This window comes from Schistocerca nitens, chromosome 4, assembly GCF_023898315.1.
Source record: "Schistocerca nitens isolate TAMUIC-IGC-003100 chromosome 4, iqSchNite1.1, whole genome shotgun sequence".
NCBI lineage: Eukaryota > Metazoa > Arthropoda > Insecta > Orthoptera > Acrididae > Schistocerca > Schistocerca nitens.
Window position 1 is genome coordinate 428,916,610 of NC_064617.1, and position 27,966 is coordinate 428,944,575.

The 27,966-nt window shown below is 41.7% G+C and overlaps 1 protein-coding gene across 1 annotated transcript in view; it reads right to left on the reverse strand.

The window, feature by feature from the left end:
* LOC126253054 (vacuolar protein-sorting-associated protein 36) overlaps positions 1 to 23,177 on the reverse strand; it is a 49,606-nt gene extending 26,429 nt beyond the window's left edge. The window contains exons 1-5 of the mRNA XM_049954139.1: positions 22,838 to 23,177; positions 22,525 to 22,720; positions 22,170 to 22,321; positions 4,279 to 4,455; positions 3,960 to 4,124 (exon numbers count right to left, since the gene is read on the reverse strand). Of these exons, the coding sequence (XP_049810096.1) occupies positions 3,960 to 4,124; positions 4,279 to 4,455; positions 22,170 to 22,321; positions 22,525 to 22,720; positions 22,838 to 22,933 (786 nt within the window). The 5' untranslated portion in view covers positions 22,934 to 23,177. The remainder of the gene's footprint in view (positions 1 to 3,959; positions 4,125 to 4,278; positions 4,456 to 22,169; positions 22,322 to 22,524; positions 22,721 to 22,837) is intronic.
* Positions 23,178 to 27,966: the final 4,789 nt, after the last annotated feature.

Sequence of the window (27,966 nt, forward strand, 5' to 3'; positions counted from 1 at the left end):
GTCTTAAAGGAACATAGCCTATTGTACATCTACTGGACTAGAACTGGGTATTCTATAGTCACATGAGACTGGAGAACACTTCTACTCAATGGGAAAATATGGATAACTATTTTTATGTACTATACTCAATCTTCTTTTTCAACACTGATTTATGCCAGTTTATTAAGATGGTGGCTGTAACAAACTAAGAAATTTGTTTCATATTTTTGGTCCTATTTTATCTTATGATGATGATTATGATGATGATGATGATCAGAGTGAAAGACCCTCATCCACATGAAGGACCAGGTCTACGACTCCCATAAGGACCCCCACCACACCCTTAATCTGGTCCTCGGTCTGTAGGAATAGCACCACTGGGAGACTGCGAATGAACAGGTAACACCTGGAGGCTTGCTCAGCTAGTCTTATGGTTAGGACAACCTCTCGTGAATGGCAGGAAATCCAGGGCTGAGTTAAAGTGGCACCTATTTCCAATTTCTACTAGATATTAACTGGTTCAGATTGTTTTTAGGTGAGTGTGGGGTGGGTCAGATATGCCCTCATAAACATCTTTTGGAATAAAAAAGAAAACGGAGGATTTCAGGAAGAGAATACTACGTTGCTACAGAATTGTATGTACAGTATTACGTTCCAAAATAAAAGCATTTGTAGATTGCCTAGTAATTTTGCAACTGAGCAGCAGTTTTGCAAAGTATTTTCTTTTCCCTTTTCTTTTGACTGGAACAACAGTATGGGGTGGGAGCAGCAAAATTTTACATTTCAGATGATTACCTATTGTTAAGGGCCTCTTTACTATACAGGGTGAATCAAAAACTTGAACCACAAGCATTGTGGAAATGGAAAGTGCCACTGATGTGCAGCTTTCACAGAATGGATTGGTACTCAGAGGCTCATACTGTTATCCAATCAAAAAATTACAATAATATTTGGAAAGCGCATTTTTTGTACAAACATAGACTTATTTTAAATGAACAATGCCCACCGACATTAACAAACTAAAAGTAGGGTAAATTAGAATGTCAGTAGTGTTTGTTCCAAATTGTAGTGTGAGTGCTTTACGAGATATTGTATTTTGAAAAGCTTCCTCACCGATATTTGTTTGGGCTACATTCAACCTGCGTAGTTGGTAGGTACGATGTTCAGTGTTGTTATGTTTGCTTATAGTGTGTGTGTGTGTGTGTGTGTGTGTGTGTGTGTGTGTGTGTGTGTGTGTGTGTGTGTGTGTTCCTTGAGTGCGCTGCGACTTGCTAGTCAGTCGGTGTGTGACAGCCCAAGCAGCAGGTCATTAGAGGACGATGGGATTTACCAACACAGAAAAAGCGAACATGCTCATGGTGTATGGAGAACATAGGAAGAATGCAGTTTGTTCTTGTAAGTCGTATGCAGCAACATATCCCTATAAACATGAACCATCTCAGCAATTATTTACCAACCTCTTCAACCAATTACATGAAAGTTACAGTGTAATGCCTAGGCAATGTGACAGAAGGAAACAAGTGATGACAGAAGAGGGGGAAATTAATGTTCTTTCTACTGTTGCGGGTAATTCTCATGTTAGCTCCCAAGCAATCACATGAGGAAGCGGCACGAGTTAAGCAAGTGTCCTACGCATTCGCCATCGACGTAGGTTCTACCTCTATCACATCTCTCTCCACCAAAGGCTGCACAGAAATGATTATGAGAAACATGTTAACTTCTGTATATGGGCATTAAGATGGACTACTCCAGATGTATCAAGTATCTTGTATAGTGATGGAGCTACACTTACCAATCATTGCCAGGTAAACCACTGACATATACACTATTGGTCTGCTGACAATCCACACTGGCTTCATCAAGTGGAACGTCAGCATCCACTGTGTGTAAACGAGTGGTGTGGGATAGTGAAATATCAGCTCATAGGTCTGTTTTTCATAAAAGGATCGTTGAAAATGCACAAATATCACAGCCTCCCAACAGACTTTCTCCCACTGATGCTAAACCTGCAGACTAGGAGGAACCTGTGGTATCAACATGATGTTGTCCAGCCCATAGTGCACAAAGTACTACAGCATGTCATAACGAATTATTTCCAAATCGTTGGATTGGACGCTGAGGACTCGTACCATGGCCGCTAATTTCCCAGATTTGACACCTGCAGACTTTCTTCTGTGGGAAAAGCTGAAAGACACTGTCTACAAGGACATACCAACTACACCCAATGACATGCAACAATGTATTAACGCAGCCTGCTCAGATATCTCCACTGAGATGCTGGTATGTGTACAGCAGTTGTTCCATACCAGACTGGAAGTGCATATAGCTACTTCTGGTAGCCATTTTGAACACAATCCATGGTGGTCAGCTTTCTCATTACTGGTCAGAATCCACATAATTGGTGTATCCACCTGTATTGTTTTTTAGTGTGTGCTACCACATAATATTGTACTCTACTGGCTAACAGTATGAGCCAGTGACTGCCAATACATTATGTAAAAACTGCACATCAGTAGTACTTTTGATTTTCACTACATTTGCAGTGCAAGTTTTAGGTGATTTGCCCTGTATATACACTATGTGATCAAAGGTATCCAGACACCTGGCTGAAAATTACTTTGAATATCATCGGTAATGCTGGAATTCAATATGGTGTTGGCCCACCCTTAGCTTTGATGACAGCTTCCACTCTCACAGGCATACGTTCAGTCACATGTCGGAAGGTATCTTGCGGAATTGCACCCCATTTTTCATGGAGTGCTGCACTGAGGAGAGGTATTGATGTTGGTCGGTGAGACATGTAGTCAGCACTCCAAAACATCCCAAAGGCATTCTAAAGGAGTAAGGTCAGGACTCTGCGCAGGCCAGTCCATTACAGGGATGTTATTGTCATGTAACCATTCTGCCACAGGTCATGCATTATGAATAGGTGTTCAATCATGTTGCTAGATGCAACTGCCGTCACTGAGTTGCTCTTCAGCAGTGGGACGTAGAAAGGCATTTAAAACATCAATACAGGCCTGTGCTGTGATAGTGCCATGAAAAACAACAAGGGGTGCAAGCCCCCTCCAGGAAAAGCATGACCAGACCATAACACCACCGCTTCCGAATTTTACTGTTGGCCCTACACAAGCTGGCAGATAATGTTCACTGGGCATTCGTCATACCCACACCCTGCCATAGGATTGCCACATTGTGTACCATGATTCGCCACACCACACAATGTTTCTCCACTGTTCAATTGTTCAATGTTTACACTCTTTTCACCAAGCGAGGTGTTGTTTGGCATTTACCAGCAATATGTATGGCTTATAAGCAGCCACTAGACCATGAAATCCAAGTTTTCTCACCTCCCATCTAAGTGTCATAATAATTGCAGTGGATCCTGATGCAATTTGGAGTTCCTGTGTGATGGGGTGGATAGATGTCTGCCTATTACACATTACAACCATCTTCAAATATCAGCAGTCTCTGTCAGTCAACAGACAAGGTTGGCCTGTACGCTTTTGTGCTGTACATGTCACTTCACATTTCCAATTCACTATCACACCAGAAACAGTGGACCTAGGGATATTTAGGAGTGTAGAAATCTCGTGTACAGACATATGACACAAGTGACACCCAATCACCTGACCACGTTCAAAATCCGTAAGTTCCACAGAGCGCCCCATTCTGCTCTCTCGTGGTGTCCAATGACTACTGAGGTCACTGATATTGAGTACCTGGCAGCACAATACACCTAATATGAAAAACTTATGTTTTGGGGGGTGTCCGGATAGTTTTGATCACATATGTATGTGCATAATTTTGATAAAGTACTGATTTTAATAAATTACTTTGTAGCAGGTTGAAAATTATATTTTGGCAATATACTTCTCTTTATATATACCATATTATGTATATTTTGTCCTACTGTTTTCACACTAATGCTCGTGAAATAGCTCAAAACTGAGCTTCAGACAATAATAATTCTTACATACCGTAATTGGCTCCACCAAAATTTCAGATAACTGTTTAGCAAGTTGCTGAAAGTACTGGCTTTCACTGCGGAAATCATTTCTTGTAACAGGATCATCTATGCCCAGGCTAAGTAAATAAGACTTGAACCTGACAGTTTCATCTTCAGTGATATCTCCTTGTTTTTCCTAAAGTACAATGTTAACAATATGAATATAGCTGATGCTTTACAGGAAATACTAGTAAGAACTGAGATACATTAATAAACATATATTCATTTTTCATTATACTGTCAAAATTTTTACGAGTCCCATTTCTGTGAGTCAAGAATGGAAAACTTACTCTAATCTTTTGTGAAATATTCTTCGATAAATTCACCATGTCCTTTGCCATAACCATTAACTTGTTCAAATCTTGGAAGGCAACACTGATACTTTCATCAGTAGCTTTCTGCTTTTCACTTATACTTCTCTCAATTCCAACAATACCAGTCCGTAGTTTAATATTTGATTGGTGTGCCTGGAAATTTAATCAAATATATTTCTTACTGATCGTTCATACAAACAACTTGAGAAAAGATTACAGAAATACAAGGTAAAACCTCAAATATTCAGAACTGGAAATTCCTTTGATTGCAAAAAAGTCAATTACAAAAATTAAAAGACAAAAAGGACAAGTGATGCAAAGAAGGACACACCAATAACGGTTTTAAACAGAGGAAAAGTGCATGAAAAGCAATAAATACTTAACAATTTCCAATCTCTGAGATTTTTAACAATAGTTCATTCTCCATATGATTTGTACTTATTTCATTACAGTCATGTTCTTCTACTGTATTACTACTTCTTACAAGTAATGCATGGGGAGAATGATAATACACAGGATATTAGGATATTGTGAACTATCGCCAGTGTCATGATTCATTGGCTGCACCACACAAATCACAAACCACAACTCATCTTAGAAGATAGATTGTTTAATGAAAGACAAACATCTGTTTATAACGTGTTGATTTGCAAAAAGCTTTCAACAACAGTGACAGGAATACACTTTTTAAAAACCTGAAGTTATCAGAAATAACAAACAGGGAGCAAGAGGTCATCTACAACTTCTACAGAAATTGCATGGCAGTTCAAATGGCTGAAAGATGTGAAATACACAGGAATAAAGAAGGGAGCTAGGCAGGGTTGTACTTTATCTTTTACACAGTTTTTAAAGCAGACGTGACCACCACTCAGCTGTTCACCTGACCAAATGGCCACTGTCAAACTGAGGCCAAGAGGAGAGTTGACTACAATGTGGCAGAACTCTCAAAATGTTCATCTTCAGTAGCTGCTTCACAACCTGGGCTATGCAACCTTTTCCTGTTCCTCCTCACCTCTCAGCCCCACTCGCCCTTGTGCTCAGAGCACTAGGCAGGAGTACTCGTGGAATGCTGTTCAGCCTGTCCTGATATAGGAGAATATTGTGATTCATACAGTCAAATGCCTTAGACAGGTCACAGAAAATATCAACTGTTGCTATTTTGTCATTTCATGCTTGTAAAATTTGGTGAGGAATGGTGTAAATGGCATTCTAAGTTGAGCAATTCTTGTGAAATCCAAATTGCATATTACTGTGGACATTATTGTTACTCAGGTGGAATATTATTCTGCAAGACATCACCACCTCAAAAATTTTGGAAAATGGATGGGTTGATTTCAGTATCTTTAAGGAGAGACACTAAGCATAAATGTAAATGAAAATTTTAAGCACAAAATATGAAGATAAAAAAGAGGTTAAAGTAAACTTACTGCATCAGAATATTAGCTTGTAAGTAAATTCATGAACTAATAGATCTGTTAGGAATCTTGTACATTTGTCTGAAAAAAATGGAGAAGCACGAAATCTCCCCATAAAAATGCAAAATGGAGAGGTGCAAATGCTTACACATTATTTCATTATTGCCCTAAACTGTATTTAATTATGTGTAAAACAACAAAATTGCACAAAAACAATTCTTTCTTTTAGAATTCTAGAAACATCCCCCAGGCTGTGGCTAAGCCATGTCTCCGCAATATCCTTTCTTTCAGGAGTGCTAGTTCTGTAAGGTTCGCAGGAGACCTTCTGTGAAGTTTGGAAGGTAGGAGATGAGGTAGTGGCAGATGTAAAGCTGTGAGGACGGGGTGTGAGTCATGCTTGGGTAGCTCAGTCGGTAAAGCACTTGCCCGTGGAAGGCAAAGGTCCCGAGTTCGAGTCTCGGTCCGGCACACAGTTTTAATCTGCCAGGAAGTTTCAATTTTTTCTTTTTTCAGTATTATTATTATTATTATTATTATTATTATAACGATTGTTCCCCTTTAGGAGAGCGATTGAACTTGAATTCATAATTTCATCTTCGGATGTTTTTCTTCTTTGCTTCCCAAAACCTCCTCATCCTCTCAGAATGCTCCTTCTTCCGTTCCTCTGTCCATTTTTTACCAGGCTGACGTGATGTTCTTTCCCCAAACTTCACACTTGTGATTTTATGCTGGCACTCGGTGCGATCTTCGAGATTTTTTATGTTGATCTGCTGTAGATTCCTCTGGACTTCTTTCAGCCATTCCGTGCCACATTTACTCCTTGTTATAATATTGAATAATTTCTTTGCTGTTCTGGAGTCTTCCATCCTGTAGATGTGTGTATAAAATTTGGCTCGGCGCTTTCTGATTTCATCTGTTACTATGTTGATCTTTCTATAGAGCTCGTTTTGTGGCCTCTTCATCCAAATGCCATTTTTGTTGATTGGACCATAAATCTTCCTGAGAATTTTTCTTTCCTGCTTTTCTATTTCCTTAATTTTAGAATGACCATCAATCACCATTGTTTCAGCTGCATAGATTGCTTCTGGAAGAATCACTGTTGTATAGTGCCTTAATTTTGCGTCTGTCAAAATGCACTTCTTGTTGTAATGCGTCCATGTTAGCTTGTAGGCTTTCTGGAGCTTGGTGATTCTTTGTTCATTGGCAATTCGGTTTAATCCTGAGGACTGTATAGTTTCACCGAGGTATTTAAAATGGCAGACTTGTGCAATTTTACCATATTTTGTTATTAAAGGGGATTTATTTTCTGGCTGCCTTTCCATATATTGGGTTTTTTCATAAGATATCTGTAGTCCGGTTTTTTGTGAAATTTCATGTAGTTTTTCCACCGCATGAATCGCTTCTGTTCTGTTATTGGTGATAATTGCAATATCGTCAGCGAAAGCAAGGCACTTGACTTTAATTCGGTTCTCTTTCTTGATACCAATTTGGATACCCTTTACGTGAGGTTCCCATTCCCTGATTATCTTTTCTAGAACAATATTGAAAAGGATTGGGGATAGTCCGTCCCCCTGTCGGACTCCAGATTTGATTTCGAAGGGTTCTGATACTTCGCCCACGAATTTCACTTTGGCCGTTGTTCCTATAAGTGTCTGTTCTGTGATTTTTCGTGTCTTTCGGTCAATCCCAAATTCTTCCATGATTTTAAACAGGGTTCCACAGTCCACTGAATCATATGCCTTCCTGAAGTCGATGAATGTAACTACTGTGTTTCTGCATTTCCTCATTTGTAATATTGTCTTTAAGCACCAGATCTGTTCCACACATGACCGTCCTTTTCTGAATCCGGCCTGGTATTCACCAATTAGTGTATCTGCTTGGGATTCTATCCTGTTTAAAAGCGCTTTGGAAAGGATTTTGTAAGCGACTGGGAGCAGGGAAATTCCTCTGTAATTGTTCATGTCTGTCTTGTCGCCCTTTTTGTGTAGCGGGTGAATTAGAGCGCATTTCCAGTCCTCTGGTATCTGCTCCGTTATCCATATGTCTGATATTATACGGTGTAATTTCTGCATAAGTATAGGATCGTTTAGTTTCCAGAACTCAGCAATGATCCCATCTTCTCCTGGTGCTTTGTTATTTTTCAACTGCTTGACTATCTCCATAATTTCTTCAAGATCCGGGGCATGTGAGTCTGGGTGTTTGAATACTGGAGAAGAGAAGACAAGTTTTTCTTGGGGTGGTTCGCAGTTGAGGAGGCAACTGAAATATTGGGCTAAGATTTTGCAGTTATTTTTCGTGTTGGTTTCCAAAGAGCCATCGGGTTTCTTGAAGCACAAGCTAGGCGCTTGGTATCCCTGTAAGTTTTCTCTGAAAAAATGCATATTATTATTATTATTATTATTATTATTACTATTATTATTGTTGTTATTATCGGCAGTGGCTGTAGTTGCATAAACTGGAAATACGGAAGCGTCCGATCCTGCCCGTCTGCTTTGACCCATGACGTCACAAATATGGCGGAAACAAAAACAAACACACACACTTTCCACAAGAAGCCTAATGACACTAACGGGACAAGCGCAGGAAATGGTGTGTTTTGGGTGGGGGGCAAACTAAATATAAACAAATTTAGACGCCTTACGTAGCTACAACGTGTAAGTGAAGACAGCCATGCATGAATACCCACCCACCTCCCCAGGGGTCGTAACCCCTGCAACCCATAGAAGATAAAGATGCTCCAGTAGCTGATTAGTGTTTTTTGTCTTAAAAAAAAAAAAAAAAAAAATCTCATGGGATAGAACGAACAGATCAGAAAGATAAATATAATAAACTAAAACAGAAATTGGAGGAAACAAATAATTAAAATAAGTAATAAGTGTTTTTAAATTTAAAAAATCTCACGAGATAGAACGAACAGATCAGGAAAGTAAATAAAATAAGATAAAACAGAACTGGAGACTGCCACACTCAAACCAAACTCCGCGCCGTCATGACGTCACACACGACAACACCCTTACGTCACGGGTCAAAGCCGACGCGTGGGATCGGACGCTTCTGTCGACCCCATAAACTTGTTGATAAGCATAACTGTTATACAGCAGTGGCTATCAATTACACACTCTCAAATTTATCTGAATCTAAAAATGTGTGACACCCAGAATCTATAATCACAAGCTGCCACTGACTGGAGCTTTAAATTTTTGGAGCGTACCTATTTGCTATTTGGGCAGTAAAATAACGGATGATGGCAGAAGTAGAGACAATAAAAAATGCAGACTGGCAATGGCAAGAAATAAAATATTGCAATGCCTGTGTTACTCTGATTATGATGCAAAGTTCCTTTGGATATGCATGCAGTTGCCTTACCATTTGGCTATTTGTGCATGACTCACAGCTAGACCCAAACCTCCACGTGTTGTCAACCATGCGTCTACTACCTGTACTCGTACATCCATTATGTATATTCCCCTACAGGTCAGATGTTGTACTTGAAAGTTGCTTGCCCAGTATCGGCAGATAAATATGATATTTCAGTGCCTGTGTTATTCTGATTACAATGCACAGTTCCTTTGGACATGCATTCAAGTACAACATCTAGCCTGCATGGGAATATAGGAATATACATAATGGATGTACGAGTACAGGTCATAGACGCATGGTTGATGACATATGAAGGTTTTGGTCTGCTCATGAGTCGTGCACAGATAGTAAAATGGTAAGGTGACTGCTCGCGATAAGTGGGAAATCCGGGATCGCGACCTGGTCCGGCACAAATTTTCATTGTCTTCATTCCATTCTATAACTGACAGTTGCCATTATTCCCAATTGCAAACTCATTTGATGTGAAATGGCAAGGAAAATGATTCTGAACAACAGAAACTTATAAGCATGAAATATAGATTTAAGTGTTAGGAAATCTTTTCTGAAGGAATTTGTCTGGAGTGCAGCCTTGTATGACAATCAAACATTGATGCTAAACACTGTAGACAAGAAAAAAATAGAAGCTTATGAAATGTGGTGCTACAGAAGAAAGCTGAAGATTAGATGGGTAGATTGTGTGACTAATGAGGTGGTACTGTACAAAACTGGGAAGAAAAGAAGTCTGTGGCACAAGTTGACCAAATGAGATTGGTTCATAGGACACATTCTGAGGAACCAAGGGATCACCAGTTTAGTATTAGAAGGAAGTGTGAAGTACGCAGGTCCAAAGGGATGTACGTTGCAGTAGCCATTCAGAAATAAGTCCTGGTATGAGAAATATATGTTTGTTTGTGTGTGTTTTCTTTTTTGATAGCTACATGTTTGTTCTTTGTGGCTGTATAAATTTTTCTGTTGGCTGATTATGTTCATTAAGTACAGAGTTAATGTTCTTTGTTTCTCTTGGTACTGTCATATAAGAAATATGATGTTGTTTGTTGTTGTGGTCTTCAGTCCTGAGACTGGTTTGATGCAGCTCTCCATGCTACCCTATCCTGTGCAAGCTTCTTCATCTCCCAGTACTTACTGCAACCCACATTCTTCTGAATCTGCTTAGTGTATTCATCTCTTGGTCTCCCTCTACGATTTTTACCCTCCACGCTGCCCTCCAATGCTAAATTTGTGATCCCTTGATGCCTCAGGACATGTCCTACTAACCGGTCCCTTCTTTTTGTCAAGCTGTGGCACATGCTCTTCTTCTCCACAATTCTATTCAATACTTCATCATTAGTTATGTGATCTACCCATCTAATCTTCAGCATTCTTCTGTAGCACCACATTTCGAAAGCTTCTATTCTCTTCTTGTCCAAACTATTTATCGTCCATGTTTCACTTCCATACATGGCTACACTCCATACAAATGCTTTCAGAAACGACTTCCTGACACTTAAATCTATACTCGATGTTAACAAATTTCTCTTCTTCAGAAACGCTTTCCTTGCCATTGCCAGTCTACATTTTATATCTTCTCTACTTCGACCACCATCATTTATTTTGCTCCCCAAATAGCAAAACTCCTTTACTACTTTAAGTGTCTCATTTCCTAGTCTAATTCCCTCAGCATCACCCGACTTAATTCGACTACATTCCATTATCCTCGTTTTGCTTTTGTTGATGTTCATCTTATATCCTCCTTTCAACACACTGTCCATTCTGTTCAGCTGCTCTTCCAAGTCCTTTGCTGTCTCTGATAGAATTACAATGTCATCGGCGAACCTCACAGTTTTTATTTCTTCTCCATGGATTTGAATGCCAACCCCGAATTTTTCTTTTGTTTCCTTTACTGCTTGCTCAATATACAGATTGAATAACATCGGGGAGAGGCTGCAACCCTGTCTCAGTCCCTTCCCAACCACTGCTTCCCTTTCATGCCCCTCGACTCTTATAACTGCCATCTGGTTTCTGTACAAATTGTAAATAGCCTTTCGCCCCCTGTATTTTACTCCTGCCACCTTTAGAATTTGAAAGAGAGTATTCCAGTCAACATTGTCAAAAGCTTTCTCTAAGTCTACAAATGCTAGGAACGTAGGTTTGCCTTTCCTTAATCTTTCTTCTAAGATAGGTCATAAGGTCAGTATTGCCTCACGTGTTCCAATATTTCTACGGAATCCAAACTGATCTTCTCCGAGGTTGGCTTCTACCAGTTTTTCCATTCGTCTGTAAAGAATTCGCGTTAGTATTTTGCAGCTGTCACTTATTAAACTGATAGTTCGGTAATTTTCATATCTGTCAACACCTGCTTTCTTTGGGATTGGAATTATTATATTCTTCTTGAAGTCTGAGGGTATTTCGCCTGTCTCATACATCTTGCTCACCAGATGGTAGTTTTGTCAGGACTGGCTCTCCGGGCCATCAGTAGTTCTAATGGAATGTTGTCTACTCCCGGTGCCTTGTTTCGACTCAGGTCTTTCAGTGCTCTGTCAAACTCTTCACACAGTATCGTATCTCCCATTTCATCTACATCCTCTTCCATTTCCATAATATTGTCCTCAAGTACATCGCCCTTGTATAGACCCTCTATATACTCCTTCCACCTTTCTGCTTTCCCTTCGTTGCTTAGAACTGGGTTGCCATCTGACTTCCTGATATTCATACAAGTGGTTCTCTTTTCTACAAAGGTCTCTTAATTTTCCTGTAGGCAGTATCTATCTTACCCCTAGTGAGATAAGCCTCTACATCCTTACATTTGTCCTCTAGCCATCCCTGCTTAGCCATTTTGCACTTCCTGTCGATCTCATTTTTGAGATGTCTGTATTCCTTTTTGCCTGCTTCATTTACTGCATTTTTATATTTTCTCCTTTCATCAGTTAAGTTCAATATTTCTTCTGTTACCCAAGGAGTTCTACTAGCCCTCGTCTTTTTACCTACTTCATCCTCTGCTGCCTTCACTACTTCATCCCTCAGAGCTACCCATTCTTCTTCTACTGTACTTCTTTCCCCCATTCCTGTCAATTGTTCCCTTATGGTCTCCCTGAAACTCTGTACAACCTCTCGTTTAGTCAGTTTATCCAGGTCCCATCTCCTTAAATTCCCAACTTTCTGCAGTTTCTTTAGTTTTAATATACAGTTCATAACCAATAGATTGTGGTCAGAGTCCACATCTGCCCTGGAAATGTCTTACAATTTAAAACCTGGTTCCTAAATCTCTGTCTTACCATTCTACAATCTATCTGTTTGTTTAATTTATGTGCATGATTGCATTTTGATTGTACAGGAAATGGCTGTTAATGGAATTTTTTATGAATATGTGGGTTGTGTAATTAGTTGAAATTAATAATGGTTAATTAAGATTGGTCTGTATCATGAAGTTTGTTGCAGCTGTTTTGGCTGACTGACTTTTTCATTAATAGTGCTGTGACATTTAGTTTTTTGTTGTTGTGGAGTTTGCTCTTGCTATATAGGTGAAGTTTTCAATACTAGTTTTTGGTTCAAATTGTGGTTTCTCGGTACTGTGGAATTCATCCTAGCTATATAGTTCAACTGAAGTTAGCTATACCAGTTTTCAGAGCAAACCATGTTCTTGTGTTATTGGAGACTTTGTTGGGAGATAAAAGTGATGTTTTCATACCAGATTTTGGGGCGAGTTATGGTTTTGTGGACTTAATTTGACCTGTACAGGTTAAGTAAAATTTCCAATACCAGTTATTTTGCAGATTTATTTGTGTGTTGCTATCACAGATCAGGGTTAACTGAGTTAGTAATTGCAGTAGCCACAAGAAAGATCGCGGGAGGTGCACATCGGCACGGCGCGTCACGGACGGTAGTTGCCGCAAATAGAGTCCCATCCACCAGAGGGCACGCGAGAATTCGGCCGCAACCTCTGCCAGCGGAACAACAACAACAACAACAACAACAACAACTCAGGCAGCACGGGCCGTGCCCAGCCAGTTCACATCGGTCATGCCTATGAGACAGTTCTCGGTCTACTCTGAAGTGCGACTGAAAACTTGAACCGTGTTACTACACAATTGGCGACGAGTAGGGTCGTTCTTTCGCATGTTGCGTCGTTGTTTCGGCTTATCCGCAGCATGGAGGATTTAGTGCGGGTTTTGGTTGAGCAGCAGACGGAGCTCATGGCCACCATGAAACAAGTGCTTCCGGCGTTACTCTCCACGCAGTCTGCTCCGGCGCCGTTTCCTCCTCCCTTTCCCCCGTATGACGAGACGGCAGAGGATTGGGACGCGTATGAACATCGCCTTCGGCAGCATTTCCAGGCGTTTCATGTTGCTGATGTGGAGGTATGTCGTGCTCTTTTCTTGTCTTGGATATCTCCCTCGCTGTATCAAGTTTTGCGGCAGCTAGCGCCGTTGCAGGAACCCTCGTCCTTGTCTTTTGACGCATTGTGTTCCTTACTGTCTTCATATTATCGCCGATGTTGTGGCAGCTAGGGTCGAGTTCTATCAATGCAAGAAACAGCCCCATCAGTCTTACCGGGCGTGGCCGCTACCCTGCACGGTCTTAGTCGCAAGTGTCATTTTGTCACGGAGCAGTCGTGAGAGTCGTATGCCCACGTTATGGTGCGCGACGTCATTGTTCGTTCGGCCCCTGATAGGGAGGTCCAGCAACGGGCCCTGCAGTTAGAAGACCCTTCCCTTGAGTAAGTCCTATCCATTGCTCAATCGTATGAAGTCTCTCACGCCGCCGGTCAACAGCTGGAAGCATGGTGCGACGTCGCGGCGGTTCAGGGCGGCGTGGCCGTATCCACTGCGTCTGGGGTGGACGACTTGCGAGTGGTATAATCCGGCCGTTACGGCCGCTCCCGCACGGCGCATAAACAGAGTTCCGGCTTCCGGCCCCTGTTACCGTCCTGTGCGTCATGCTATATACACCACAGTCGGTCAGAGTGCCCCCAGCGTTGGGCCATTTGTCGCAAATGTAATAAAAAAGGACACATTGCTAAAGTTTGCCGCTCAGCCTCGAAAGACTCGAAGGAAGCAGTTACAGAGGACATGGACGTTGACATTCAGGAATTTTCATCGGGCCAGGCTCCCGACGCATCGGCCCACAAACTCTTTATCGAGGTGTCAGTCCGGTCGCGCCGATTACAACCGCAAGTAGACACGGGCGTGGCAGTTCCTTTGTTGAATGCACGAACTTACTCCGACCTTGGGTCGCCCCCGTTGGTGCCAGTTTACCGGCGTCTACGAGGTTATGGTAAACAGTTCATTCCCCTACTGGGTCAATTCACTACCGACGTGACTTACAAATCAGTCACTCGGCCTATTACTTTTATTGTTGTCAGTGATGCGAGCTCCGCTAACCTTTTTGGCCTGGATGCCTTTCAAGCTTTCGGTTTTTCTATTGCTGACACCATACAGTTGGTCTCCGAAGACGTTCCCTATCAATCATTAGAATCTTTGATCTCTGACTTTCCGGATATCTTTGAGGAGGGCCTGGGGCATGTTTCAGACTTTGAAGCTCACTTAATGTTGAAGGCGTCGGCTCGCCCGTGTTTACTACATGCGAGGCAGATCCCCTTGGCTCTCCGCCCTCAGGTAAAAGAAGAGCTAGACCAGCTGACAGCCCTAGGGGTGGTTCTTCCCATTTCTTCTAGTGAGTGGGCTTCACCCCTCATTATTGTCAGGAAACCCTCGGGAAAATTACGTCTTTGTGGCGATTTCAAGGCCACCATTAATTCCCAATTGGTGGTGGACACCTATCCTTTGCCTCGTGCTGATGAATTGTTCTCCGCCGTAGTGGGAGGCCAATATTTTTCGAAAATCGATCTTTCAGAGGCTTATCATCAGATACCTCTTGATGAGGACTCCAAATGGCTGGCGGTTGTCAACACCCCGTTTGGCCTTTACCAATACCAGCGGTTGGCCTTCGGAATATCCAGTGCCCCGGCGATATTCCAGCGTTATCTTGAGCACGTCACGTCGACAATCACTCATTGTATTAATTACCTGGACGACATAATTGTCACGGGCCGCAGCACGAAGGAACATTTGCACAACCTTCGCACCCTCTTTCTCAAATTCAGGTCCGTGGGCTTGCGTTGCAACCTGCGTAAGTCAAACTTCTTCCAACCGTCCATTGAGTAGGTGGGCTACACAATCTCTCGGCACGGCGTCCAGCCGCTAGGAAGTTTGGTCCAAGGTATCATCGACCTTCCGCAGCCCGCTTTGCTGAAGGAGTTACAAGCTTTTTTAGGCAAGTTTGCCTATTACCACCGGTTCATACCCAGGGCTTCCACCATCACCCGCCCCCTGTACTGCCTTCTGCGCAAGGGTGTTCCTTTTGATTGGTCGCCCGCATGCGAGCGGGCGTTCACCACGTTGAAAGGCCTCCTCACGTCAGCGCCGTGTTTGGCTACTTTTGACCCCCATAAGCCGTTGGTCCTGGCTACAGATGCTCCGCAGTATGGGGTAGGGGCGGTCCTGGCCCATCGCAACTCAGATGGTTCTGAGCAGCCACTGGCATTTGCACAGGCCCATTACTCCCAGGTGGAAAAGAGGCTTTGGCCATTGTCTACGCTGTTACCAAGTTTCACCCTTTCTTGTATGGCACGAAGTTGCAGTTAATCACTGACCATAAGACATTAATATCGTTATTTGGCCCCGCCTCTCAGATTCTGGATAGGGCGGCCCACAGACTACAGTGCTGGGCCTTGTTCCTCTCTAAGTACCATTATGACATTCATTTTCGCCCTACCGGACAGCATGCCAACGCAGACGCTCTTTCCCGTCTTCCGGTGGGCCCGGATCCTAAGTTCGATCGAGAGGAGATTATGTGTTTTCATTTGGATGTGGCGTCCCGCGAAGCGGTTGATGGCTTCCCGATCACTAGTTCTAGAGTCGCCAGGGAAACGGCAGCTGACCCGGTCCTCCGGCAAGTGGTTCGCCTCATTCAGCAGGGGTGGTCATCCCGACCTCCAGGCCGGGCCTCGGACCCTCTTCATAATTATTTTGTTCTACGAGACTGCCTCTCCGTCTTGGAAGGAGTTCTCCTTCCGGCTACCGATGATACAGCTCCTTGCGTGGTTGTTCCTGCAAGTTTGCGAAGGGAAGTCCTCACGTTATTACATGAGGGGCACCGGGGTGTTTCCCGTACTAAAACCTTGGCTCGCAGACATGTGTACTGGCCCGGTATTGACAGAGAAATTGAGCACTTGGTGGCTGCCTGTTCCCAGTGTGCGAGCCAACAGGCATCTCCCAGGTCAGCGTTCTCTTCATGGCGGCCTGCAACCCAGGCATGGGAACGTGTTCACATCGATTTTGCGGGCCCGTTTCTCAATGGCTTTTGGCTCATTGTCATTGATGCTTATTCCCGATTTCCATATGTGGTTCGCTGCTCCTCAACCACTTCAGAGGTTGTAATCCAGGCACTAGCAAAAATCTTTTCTGTGGAAGGTCTGCCAGTCACCCTGGTCTCGGACAATGGACCTCCGTTTATGTCGCAGACCTTCCAGGATTTTTGTAGGCGCTTCGGTATTCGGCATATTTGCTCTCCCCCCTTCCCCCCTTTCATCCACAATCGAATGGGGAAGCCGAGCGCATGGTGCGCACGTTTAAGAGACAGATGAAAAAGTATGTGCACGAATTTCCTGCGGAGGAGGCGTTGACGTTTTTCCTGACGGCATACCGGACCACACCTATGGGAGAACGCAGCCCCGCAGGGCTCCTCCACGGGTGCCAACCTAGGACTCTGCTGCACCTCCTTCGGCCCAGTCCTCGCCAGTCTTCGCAGAACGGAGTACCCGGCTTTCCACCGGGTATGTCGGTCTGGGCACGTGGGTTTGGTCGCAATCCACGTTGGATACCGGCAGTGGTCCTGCGCCGAAATGGCCGCCGGCTCTATACCTTGCAGACGGGGGACCGGGAGGTACGTCGTCACCAAAATCAGCTTCGTCCACGTTTGGGCCCCCACCCTCCGACCCCTCGGGCACCGGCTTCCCCATTGCCGGCACCTGTGATGGTTTCTCAGGGGACGCTACCACCCCTCCCCCCCCCCCCCCCCCCTGTGATTCTGCTGTACTGTGATGGCTCTCAGCCTTGGCAGCTTCCAGTCGCTCCAGCACCGGCATCGCCATCATTAGCGATGCCCCAGTGAGAGCCGGACCCCCTTGCAGGCCCAGTTTCTCAGCAGGCTGGTTCACCTGTGGTCGGCCCTTCCCCATTGTCCCCGCCATTGGGTCTTGACCCTCCCGCGGTGGACCAGGATCCAGATTGCGATGGCCTGTCTCCCGTTCTGTCCCGGGTTCCGGTGGTGGGACGATGGGGGCCTCTTCGTGTGGGTCACTTCCAGCCGTATTCGAAGGTTCCGGCTTGAGGGTTGGCGGATCCCCTCGACTCCAGCCTTCCGATGGACGTGGAGGTCGTCACTCCTGCACGACGCTCCACCTTCCGACGCAGTGGATCACAGTGGCTTCACCCCCCCGAAGGAGGAGGAGTGCAGTAGCCACCAGAAAGATCGCGGGAGGCGCACATTGGCACGGCGCGTCACAGACGGTAGTTGCCGCAAATAGAGTCCCATCCACCAGAGGGCACGCGAGAATTCAGCCGCGACCTCTGCCAGCAGAACAACAACAACAACAACTCAGGCAGCACGGGCCGTGCCCAGCCAGTTCACATCGGTCATGCCTATGAGACAGTTCTCGGTCTACTCTGAAGTGTGACTGAAAACGTGAACTGTGTTACTACAGTAATACCAATTTTGCGAATTTTTGTGAATTTCATGCAATGTTGACTTACGGATTTTTGCATAGATTTTTGGGTATGTATTTCGTATCACGGATATCATCTATTTTGTTATGTCCTACCAAATCCTCCTAATTCCTTCAGTTGTCCCATTAATTTCACATTATTCTTTGAATTATTTTGATTATATTTTGTATAATTGGATTGTTTTCATCTGTTTGCACCTTGAACGTGTGACATCATGGTCTCCACATTGCATAAGAGTGAAATGACCATGTCTGCCACACTGAAGGCATCACAGGTCAATGCTGACAGTCAGTATCAGTCTATTTAGCATAGCCAGTTGCCTGAACTAGAGACAGCTGGAAAATGCACTGCCTAGAGTTACGAAGCATCTTGGTTCAGCTATGTTTGCAGTATATATGATTACTGAAATAGGTGATTTAAAAGAAGAAAAAGAAAGAAAGAAACAAAAAACTAGTGTATTCTGCAAAATTTTCTGGTAAAATTGCAGTTTAAAAAATGGTTAGGGCAACTACTCTACTGAACAGTATCTTCACAGGAATTTAATGCTTTCGGTTATTTTACAATTGAAATTAGCAATGTAACACAGTAATGTAAGCTCATTTCATTGTATTGCACTTAGAGGTACATCTTTCGCTCCCATCCATGTCCCACAAACCACTCCCAGTGGGATATATGGAATAACACTAAAGTAATGAGTCAAAGTATACAAAGCAAATTATACAAACATACTGGCAAAAAGAATGTCATCAGCATGCTATGTTCTTTGGATGTTAGCACCAGTCTGCAACAGCAAATGGCTTACGTTGGCATATTATGCCTACATACATTCAAGTCTTAAGTATGGGATTCTTTTCTGGGGCTTGAAGGCACAAAACATGGGCATTGTTTTTAAACTGCAGAGGAGGATCATAAGAATAATACCTGCAAGTAGTAGTTGAGTTCATAGTTCAGAGCTATTTACAAAATTGGGCTTCCCTATTGCATCAAGTAATTACATCTACCAACCTTTGGGGCATATTGAGGGAAATATTACTAAATAATTACTAATCATGGAAGAAGAGCCGGTTTGGAGTTACATTTACCCATGAAAAACAAACAAATTGTATAATAAATTTGCAAATGAAGTGAAAAAGATTACTAAAATACATTTGTTTAAAACAGCAGTGTAACTTCTCCAAAGTAATGCATATCACAAAATTTAAGATTACTCAGAGGATTCATAGTAGTGGGTGGTAATGAAAGAGGGTTACTATGGCACCTTGTCACATTTCAATACATGATTATGGTTTACTGCTTTCACAAAAATCATGTCATGATGTAAAACGTGTCATAGTAATGTCCATTCACTTAATTTTTCAGGTGAACACTGGCACATAGTTGAATATCGAGTCTGGAATTGAGGAAAGGGGAACAGTAGGACCTTTGCAGTTCTGGGGTATCAGCGGGTGCCTTAGTGTGTATGGCAGTTGAGAACAAAACTATGTTTTACACCAACTCATCTGAAACAAATCGTGTGCAAATCAAGGAACATTATCCAACAGGGAATTACCAAAAGACGCAGTGTAGCTGTTGAGACATTGACCTCATATTCAGGAGGACAGCACTGCTCTGTCCAGGCATCCTGTTTTGCCTTCTCCATGGTTTTCCTACATTGCTAAGACAAATGACAGGATGGTTCCTTAATCGAGGCCACAGTCTATCACTTATCAACTGTGGGGTTCTTGCTGAAACATTGTAAATTAACTAAACAAACACTGTTTTTTGCCTTGTTTCACATATTTTATTATTGGTGTTACTGCACAACCTAGATTTCGGGTTATAAGCACATTACCACGTACATTACTGGTTCCCAAAGATGATAATGCACAGATAAACATGACGACAAGGCAAAGATAATCATCCCAACTTCTTAAGTTACCAATCCATATCGTAATGTAAAATTACGTCAATAACTGTTTTTTAACCAATTACATAAGTGATTGCACAATTCAGCAGCTAACACGATAGGGCTAAAGTTATGCATTAGCCAAGAACGTTTTATCTACTGGTGGACTGGGGCCCAAAGTTTTGATTCTATCCTGGGGTTGTGATCTAAAAGAGGTGAATAACTGAATTGGGTTTGCTCATTTAATAATAGGTGTGGTGATGTGCACACCTGTGTTTTAATTTCTAAAATTCCTAATTGGTTGAGTTTGGACCCATTTCCTCTATGGGTAAGACTTGTACATCTATTATGTATTTGCAGTTATTGTTGGGGCTGTGTCCTGCAAAGGTTAAATCAGGCTTTTTCAATCTGCAGCTTCTATGATGTTCTTTAAGCCTGGTGCAGATTGACCTCCCCATCTCTCCAATGTAGCAAGGCTGACACTCATGGCATATGGTTTTATAAACCCCACTTTTTGTGATGGATGGTTGTATGTCCTTTGCACTGAATGAAAAACTACCTATTGGCTGAGGGACATAGAAAAACACCCAGACACCCGTTGTCTTAAAAATGTTACCTTCCTTTTGATGTTTTCCCTACAAAAGGTAATCTGCACCATTTCTTTTCCAGTTTGTCTGTCTTTTCATTGGGAACAGTAGGAACCTGGCTTGCTTCTTCATCTTTTTACCTAAAATTTTATGTTGGGATTAAATTCATTATTTGTGGCTATTGTTTTTATTGTATTAAGTTCCTGGTCAAAGTCTTCTTCGGAATAGGGATAGAAAGGGACAGCCTACCATGTGGTGGAATGCTGCATAGTTATACGTTCCAGGATGCTGTGAGGAAGCTGGGATGAATGAGTCAGCGAAGGAATCTTTTCAACAAATTTTAAATTTATGGTAACTGTCTTCTATTTTTAGCTAATGTCCAGGAAATTTATGCTGCCCCCTCCCCTCCCCCCAACTGCATGCTGACCTCTATGTTAGTGTGCCACTGGTTCATAATTTATCTGTGTCAGACAATTGGTAGTTGCTTGTTAAAAAAAAAAAAAAAAAAAAAAAAAAAAAAAAAAAACCAGCCGTCACAAAAAATGGGGTTTATAAAATCACATACCATGAGTGTTAGTCTTGCTACATTGAACAGATGGGGAGGTCAATCTGCACCAGGTTTAAAGAACATCACAGAAGCTGCAGATTGAAGAAGCCTGATTTAACCTTTGTGGGACACTGACTGAACAATGACTACAAATACATAATAGATGTACAAGTCTTATACACAGAGGAAAAGAATTTTAGAAATTAAGTGACAGATGTGTGTATCCCCACACCTATTATTAAATGAGTAATCTCAATTCAATTATTCACCTCTTTTAGATGAGATCACAATCCCAGAATAGAAGCAAAACTTTGGGCCCTAGTCCATCAGTAGATAAAAAGTTCTTGGCCGATGCATAACATTAGTCCTGTCATGTTAGTGTGATTGTTGAATTGTGTAATTACATATGTAATTGATTAAAAATGGTCACTGATGTAATTTTACATTAAGCTATGGATTGATAACTTAGGAGTTGAGATGATAATCTTTGCCTTGTGATCACGTTTATCTGTGCATTATCAACTTTGGGAATCAGTAATGAACTTGAAAATGTGGTTATAACCCAAAACCTAGATTGTACAGTAACATTAATAATAATGACAAAAAAGTATTTGTCTAGCTATTCCCTTATACCACCTGTTCCATATGCATAAAGCAATTACGTATGCTGCGTTTGCATATTTTGCCCTATTCATTTGCACTGCGTTATCTTGTCACATCCTATACCATTGGGAGATTACCTTTGGATGAATAAAGGTAGGTAATTGTGTTAGAAAGTAGATTAATATTTAAATAAATGTATATTCTTTTAGATGTCAGAATTGGGGACTAGCACAACTTTTAAGACTGACACGTATTTTTTGCCAAATGTGCAAAACTTTTAATGACTGTAGGCCTATCACAAAGGTGCAATGGAATTCGGCCCTTGAACAGATTATTTTCTGCATGTAAAGTCTTATGACTCAACTTTCATCTAAGTCAATATACAGGCAAACACACTGCAGAGCATCAAAATAATGGATCAATAACAAACGTGTAAAGTTATATTAAGCTTTAACATGAAACTAAAAGAATTCAGGCTTGAATGCCTAAAAGGCACATTATAACACAGAGCAATGTACAGTTACGAGTTAATCTATGCTACTTGTTAATCTTTGCTGCTTGTTAGATATCTCAAATTTTTTGAGGGTCTTGTGTGGTACTAATTTGTCGGTTCACACTGCCTCTAAGGGCAAGCTCAGCTAAATTATTCATGACATACAGTTTTCAACCAGAACATTGTTCTATTACCTGTGTAGGTGGTGGAACAGGCAAAAGAGTTTCCCAAGCTTTCTTCTGAACTGTATCATTGAGTAAACGAAAGAAATCATGTTCCAATCCTTCTTTAAATGACAGCTTCACATAATTGTAGCTGCTTTTACCGACGGGACCGGGGATCTTCCCTTTAAGAACACAATTGCAATGTAAAAATGAAATATATAGGCCTGATGATCACATAAAGAGCTATGATTTAACATAACGAAAAGTATGCAAAGATTCCAATTATTATGACGTATACGTAAATAGAATTAAGCCATTGGCAATATGAAACAATGGGTAAACTGAAACTTAACAACCTATAGTAATAATATGACAAGTTCTAAACCTGGAATTGGTTCCGTAAGGTGTAGGACTATTTTCTTGCTCCTCGTGAATGCAAATGAACTTGGTGACTCCTCTTCTGAAAATACAACATAACGAAGCGGCAAGGATAGGCATGTTCTGCCACGAGGAATATCTCCTGGTCTTCCCCACAACAAGCGATGAGTAGTGAGAACAAGTTCACCTCCTTCGAATGATGTCTAGAAAGAATGACGTAATTACATAAATAGTGGTAGCTACTTTCACAGTCACAGAATATTACGTTACTTTTAATTTGTGGGGGAAGCTTTGACAGCTAGCTTGTGGTGTTTATATACCTTTGTATCACCGTCATACAGCTTGACAGCTTTTTCCCGTGTTACGTACGACTCACCGGTAGAGAGCAGCGGCTCAGCGTACTCAAATCTATCCATTATTTTAATACACTGAGCCAACGCGATAAATACTGAACGGTAACTTATTTTATTTGGAATCCATATCGTGAAATAAGCTGATTTTGGCTTATTGTTGACGCTTGTTCGTGATGTCTCGCGAGACTATGTTATTTATTTATCAAACCCCAAACATGTCAAACATCATCTACTGTCTCCAAGATACCTAATTTCACTTTCTGTCAACACATTCACAACACCACTCCCACCAAATGCACTGCGTGGTCAGAGATGTATACTATTTGCGACAACATCAGCGATCTCCTGCATACCTTATGATTATCGATGGCACACAACATCGACAGGCACTGGTGTATAGTCCATTCATAAATGTCTCTTTTGTTAAGGTGGTATCATGATTCCAAACTGCAAACGCCATTCCAACAAACGAATTAAAGTAACTGATCCTCTATTGGCACATTCAATGCAAATTTTGAAGTTATTGCTGGTTTTCCTTGTCTTGAAAGTGAGAATATAGGCCTACGAACCTCATACTCGGTATTTACATATATCTGAACTTCTGAAACACCCAAAAAGATAGAAAAATCCTACAAAAATTGTGTTGATAACAACTGAATCATTTGCAACTTGCCTTTTACGAGACAGTAATCTAAAGTATCAATATTTGAAAATTACTTCTTGTAGATGCATTCTTCCCATCCACTTTTGAGGTTTCTCATTGAATGATGCAATATCTCAGCTGGGATACCACTAATTTCCTCTTGAATTCTTTGTTTCCATTCATCCAGTGTTCTTGGCCGTGTCATATAGGCCCGACTCTTTAGGTAGGCCCACAAGGAAAAATGGCAAACGGGCAATGATCTTGGGAGCCAGGGAATGGCACCATCTTGAGATGACACTTTTACTGAACATTTCTCACACAGCTGCCAGTGACTGCTTGCAATGTGTAACGTCGTGCCATCCTGCTGAAACAAGGTTTCATGAAATTGTGGAATATTGTTCAATGCAGAGGCAAGAAAAGACTGCAATATCTCAACATATCTATCCAAAGTGAAAGTCTCTGTGATCCATTCTCTACTTTCGACAAAGTAAGATCTGATGACATGTGTGACGAAACTTCATACCACACACTTACCTTACTGACGCATGAAGGGCGTTCAAGTACTTCATTAGGGTTGCTGTGTGCCCAGTAATGGTATTTATGCTTATTCCCTTAACCTGTGAGATGTAAATGGGCCTCATCTGACGTTCATAGTTTGTCCAGAAATCCATTGTCGTCATTTATGTTTAACAAAATATGCTAACAGAAGTCTAATCGCAACTAGTAGCAGTTCTCTTGCTGGTGTTGCACATTCTGCAGCTTGTATGGATGAAATTTTAAATTATAATGTAGAAGTCGCCGAACATTCTTTCAGGACACTCTGCCAGGAGCTTCTTGCTTATGAACTGGCCACCATAGGCTCGATAAGACTGAAACGCCCGTGGTTTTGATATACTGTGGAGTACGACCACTTCTCTGTCATCTTGTTGGTTACTTTTTTGGAGCAGATGCAGCCTTTTAATCCAAGTTTGTTATTGCGTGTTTCGAGGGAATCCGACCATGACGTCGTAAGTTGGAGAAACGTCGGAACTCCATCTGCATACTTGACAAACTATCATAGTTTTGTGAAACATTTTTAAGACAAAATCACACTGTTGATCGTCCCAGTGATCCATGATAACTCACTGATGAGATTGTTTACAACTCAACGTTCCTGTTCCACAGTGTGCCAACTGCATGTGGCTGCCACTACACATTTCAAAAGTTTCAGTTTTTCTTTTATCACCTTGTATATTACGAAAAGCAACGTTAAGTTGGCCCGATAGCGTTGTTAAGTTAATGCAATATCCTATTGTAGACGTACTGTGGCTAGGGTGACAAACATTTGATCGTGGTTTTAAGGGCGAAAAACGCCATCTGACCACAATTTAAGGGAGGTTTTGGAGAGATGTGGTCGCAATAAATTTCAGCCGCACGACTATGTAATATTTTCTTGGAGTAGGTGACACCATAGATGTAAAGATGAAAGATGGCATATTTTGCTTATTTTTACTCTATTAGGTCGTATGGTATCATATTCTCTACTTTCGACAAAGTAAGATCTGATGATATGTGTGACGAAACTGCATACCACCCACTTACCTTACTGACGCGTGAAGGGCGTTCAAGTATTCTGGGGTACCCCCACAAACAGAGAAAGATTTTAGAGTGTAAAAGCGTGTAACAAGATTCATTGTGTTACAAATTCAGAAATTAGTATTACACTTAAGCGTTCTAAATATGTCTGTTATATTATATTTTCTGATATTTTCCACACATAGGAGAATCCTCTCATTTTTGGGTGCATGGTATGAACAATAAATCTAATGTGATCAAAACAAAACATCTGATTTGTTTGTCACATATATGAGATCTGTTCAAAAAATTCTGGAAGTTCGATCACAAAACTTTTCTGCCCTTTCCTTTTGATTATTGTGCGTAGTCTCCTTCGAAATACTCTCCTCCACAATTTATACACTGCTCCCAACGCGATTTTCACTTCCAGAAGCAGTCCTGGTACGCCTCTTTCTGGGTTGCGCTAAACCCCTTCTGCGATTTTTCTTTTATCTCGTCTATCGTTGCAAGTCTTCGTCCTTTCAACAGGATTTTCAACTTTGGAAATAAGAAAAAAAATCCACAGGGGCCAGGTCTGGAGAGCATGGATCGTGAGGCAGCTCAATGATTTCGTTTTTTGAGCAATAGTCTCGCACCGACAGGGATGTATGTACAGATGCATTTCGTGATGCAAGAGCCATGCCTTTTCTCGCCACGTTCAATGCCATTTCCTTCTCACATTTTCTCTCAGGCATCGCAACGTGTCCTGATAGTAGCATCGAGTAACTGTTTGTCCATGTGGCACGAATTCATGATGAACTAATCCTTCAAAGTCTAAGAAAACTATCAGCATGGCTTTGACATTTGACTTAACGTCAAGAGCTTTGTTTGGTCTTGGAGACGACTTACCAACCCAAGATTGAACCTTGGTCTCAACATTATAACCATAGACTCACACCATCATCAGTTATGTTAGTCTTAAGGAACAGCTCGTTCTCATTTGCGCGATGCATAAGCTTTTTTACAGATTGTGAAGCGAAGTTCTTTCTGGCCTTGACTGATGAGCTGCGGAACTAACTTGGTGGCAACACGATGCATTCCAAGATACTGTCTCAGGATTTCATGACACGATCGAACCGAAATGTTACATTCTTCTGCAGTCTCTCGGACAGTCAGTCTTCAATTGGCACACACAGTTTCGTTGACGTTGCTGACATGAGAGTGATTGGTAGATGTCGGAGGGCACCTTAAACAAGGATTACCTTCAACTTCCGTCCGGCCATTTTTAAACCGTGTGTACCATTCGTAGCAGTGAGTGCGGCTTAAGCACTCATTACTGTAGGCTTTCTACTCATTTGGTATGTCTCTGTAAAGGTCTTTTTGAATTTAACGCAAAATTTAACGCATCTAGCTCTGTCATCTCGAAATTCAGAAACTGTGCGACCCAATGTTCCACTCAATGCAGCAGTGAACAATAACTAACAGACATAAAACAATGAAACTTCCGGCAGTTACATACTAAAGACAGGTGTGTGCAAGTGTGCCAACCGCATTTCGCTCCAACATCCCATTGTGTGTGTGTATGTGTGTGTGTTGGGACTTATGGCGCTCAACGTCGAGGTCATCAGCGCCCTGATACACATTAAAGGGAACGAATGTGGACGTACCTAATAAAACTGAAACACACACGCAAAGAAAGCAGGAAAAGAAGAAAATGCTACATAAGAAAGTAGAATGTAAGGAAAGGGAAAACGTAGCAACAAGAATGCCACAGTAAATTCTCATTGTCTGGTTCTGGAACATTTTTAACAGTTGTCATAATGCACAAATATAACCGCAATAAAATTTAACAAAACTGCACACACACACACACACACACACACACACACACACACACACCACACACACACACACACACACATATATATATATATATATATATATATATATATATATATATATATAACGTTCACTTTACAAGTACACAATTATAAGAGCTGAAGAATATTTTATCTTCCTGTGGAGATTTACAAACTCTGCAATTACAGTGAAAATTTATTTCAATCATGAACTCTGACTGAATCAATTCTAAGCTGCCGCTGTTTCTCTGACTCAAAGTGATGAGGAATGTTATTGTGTTGTATGAGTCAACTGAGAAACACAACGAGTATGTTTGCATGTGAACATCTCTATAATCGTCTTTAAGTTGGGTTTACACTGGCAAGTTACTTGCAGAAGGTATCACAGCAAATTATTGCGAGCCGCTTGCTGCTGTGTTTACATAGCATTCTCAAGAAGTAAGCAAGATACTTCCGCAAGTTATGTGACAGGTAACTTGCATCAACAACTTGCAGATAGCATTAAAATGTGCTTTCAGTACGAATGTGAGTCCAATTAAAGTGACAAGTAGGCATGTCTGATGTGCTGTAGCTCTTGTTATTGTTGTGAAAAACGTGAAAAAAAGAGAGAAGTATTTAGTTTAAAGACTGGACAGAATACTGAGAAAACCACTGTAAGGAGCCTACAATTACCTGCTGCAAGAATGTAGTATTGAGAACAAAAGTATGTAAGACAGGGATGTGGTCTTTCACCCATAGTATTCATTCTATACATCGAACAAGCAATGATGGAAATGTAAGAAAGGTTCAGGATTGGCATTAACAAGGTGAAAAGATATCAGTGATAAGATTCACTGATGATATTGCTATCCTGAGTGAAAGTGAAGAAGAATAATAGGATGTGTCTAATGTAATGAACAGTCTAATGTGTATAGAATATGGATTGAGAGTAAATCGAAGAAAGACGTAGATGAAGTTAAGGAATTCTACTACCTAGGTACCAAAATAACCAATGACAGATGGAGCGAGGAGGACATCAGAAGCAGACTAGCTCTGGCAAAAAGGGCATTCCTGGCCAAAGG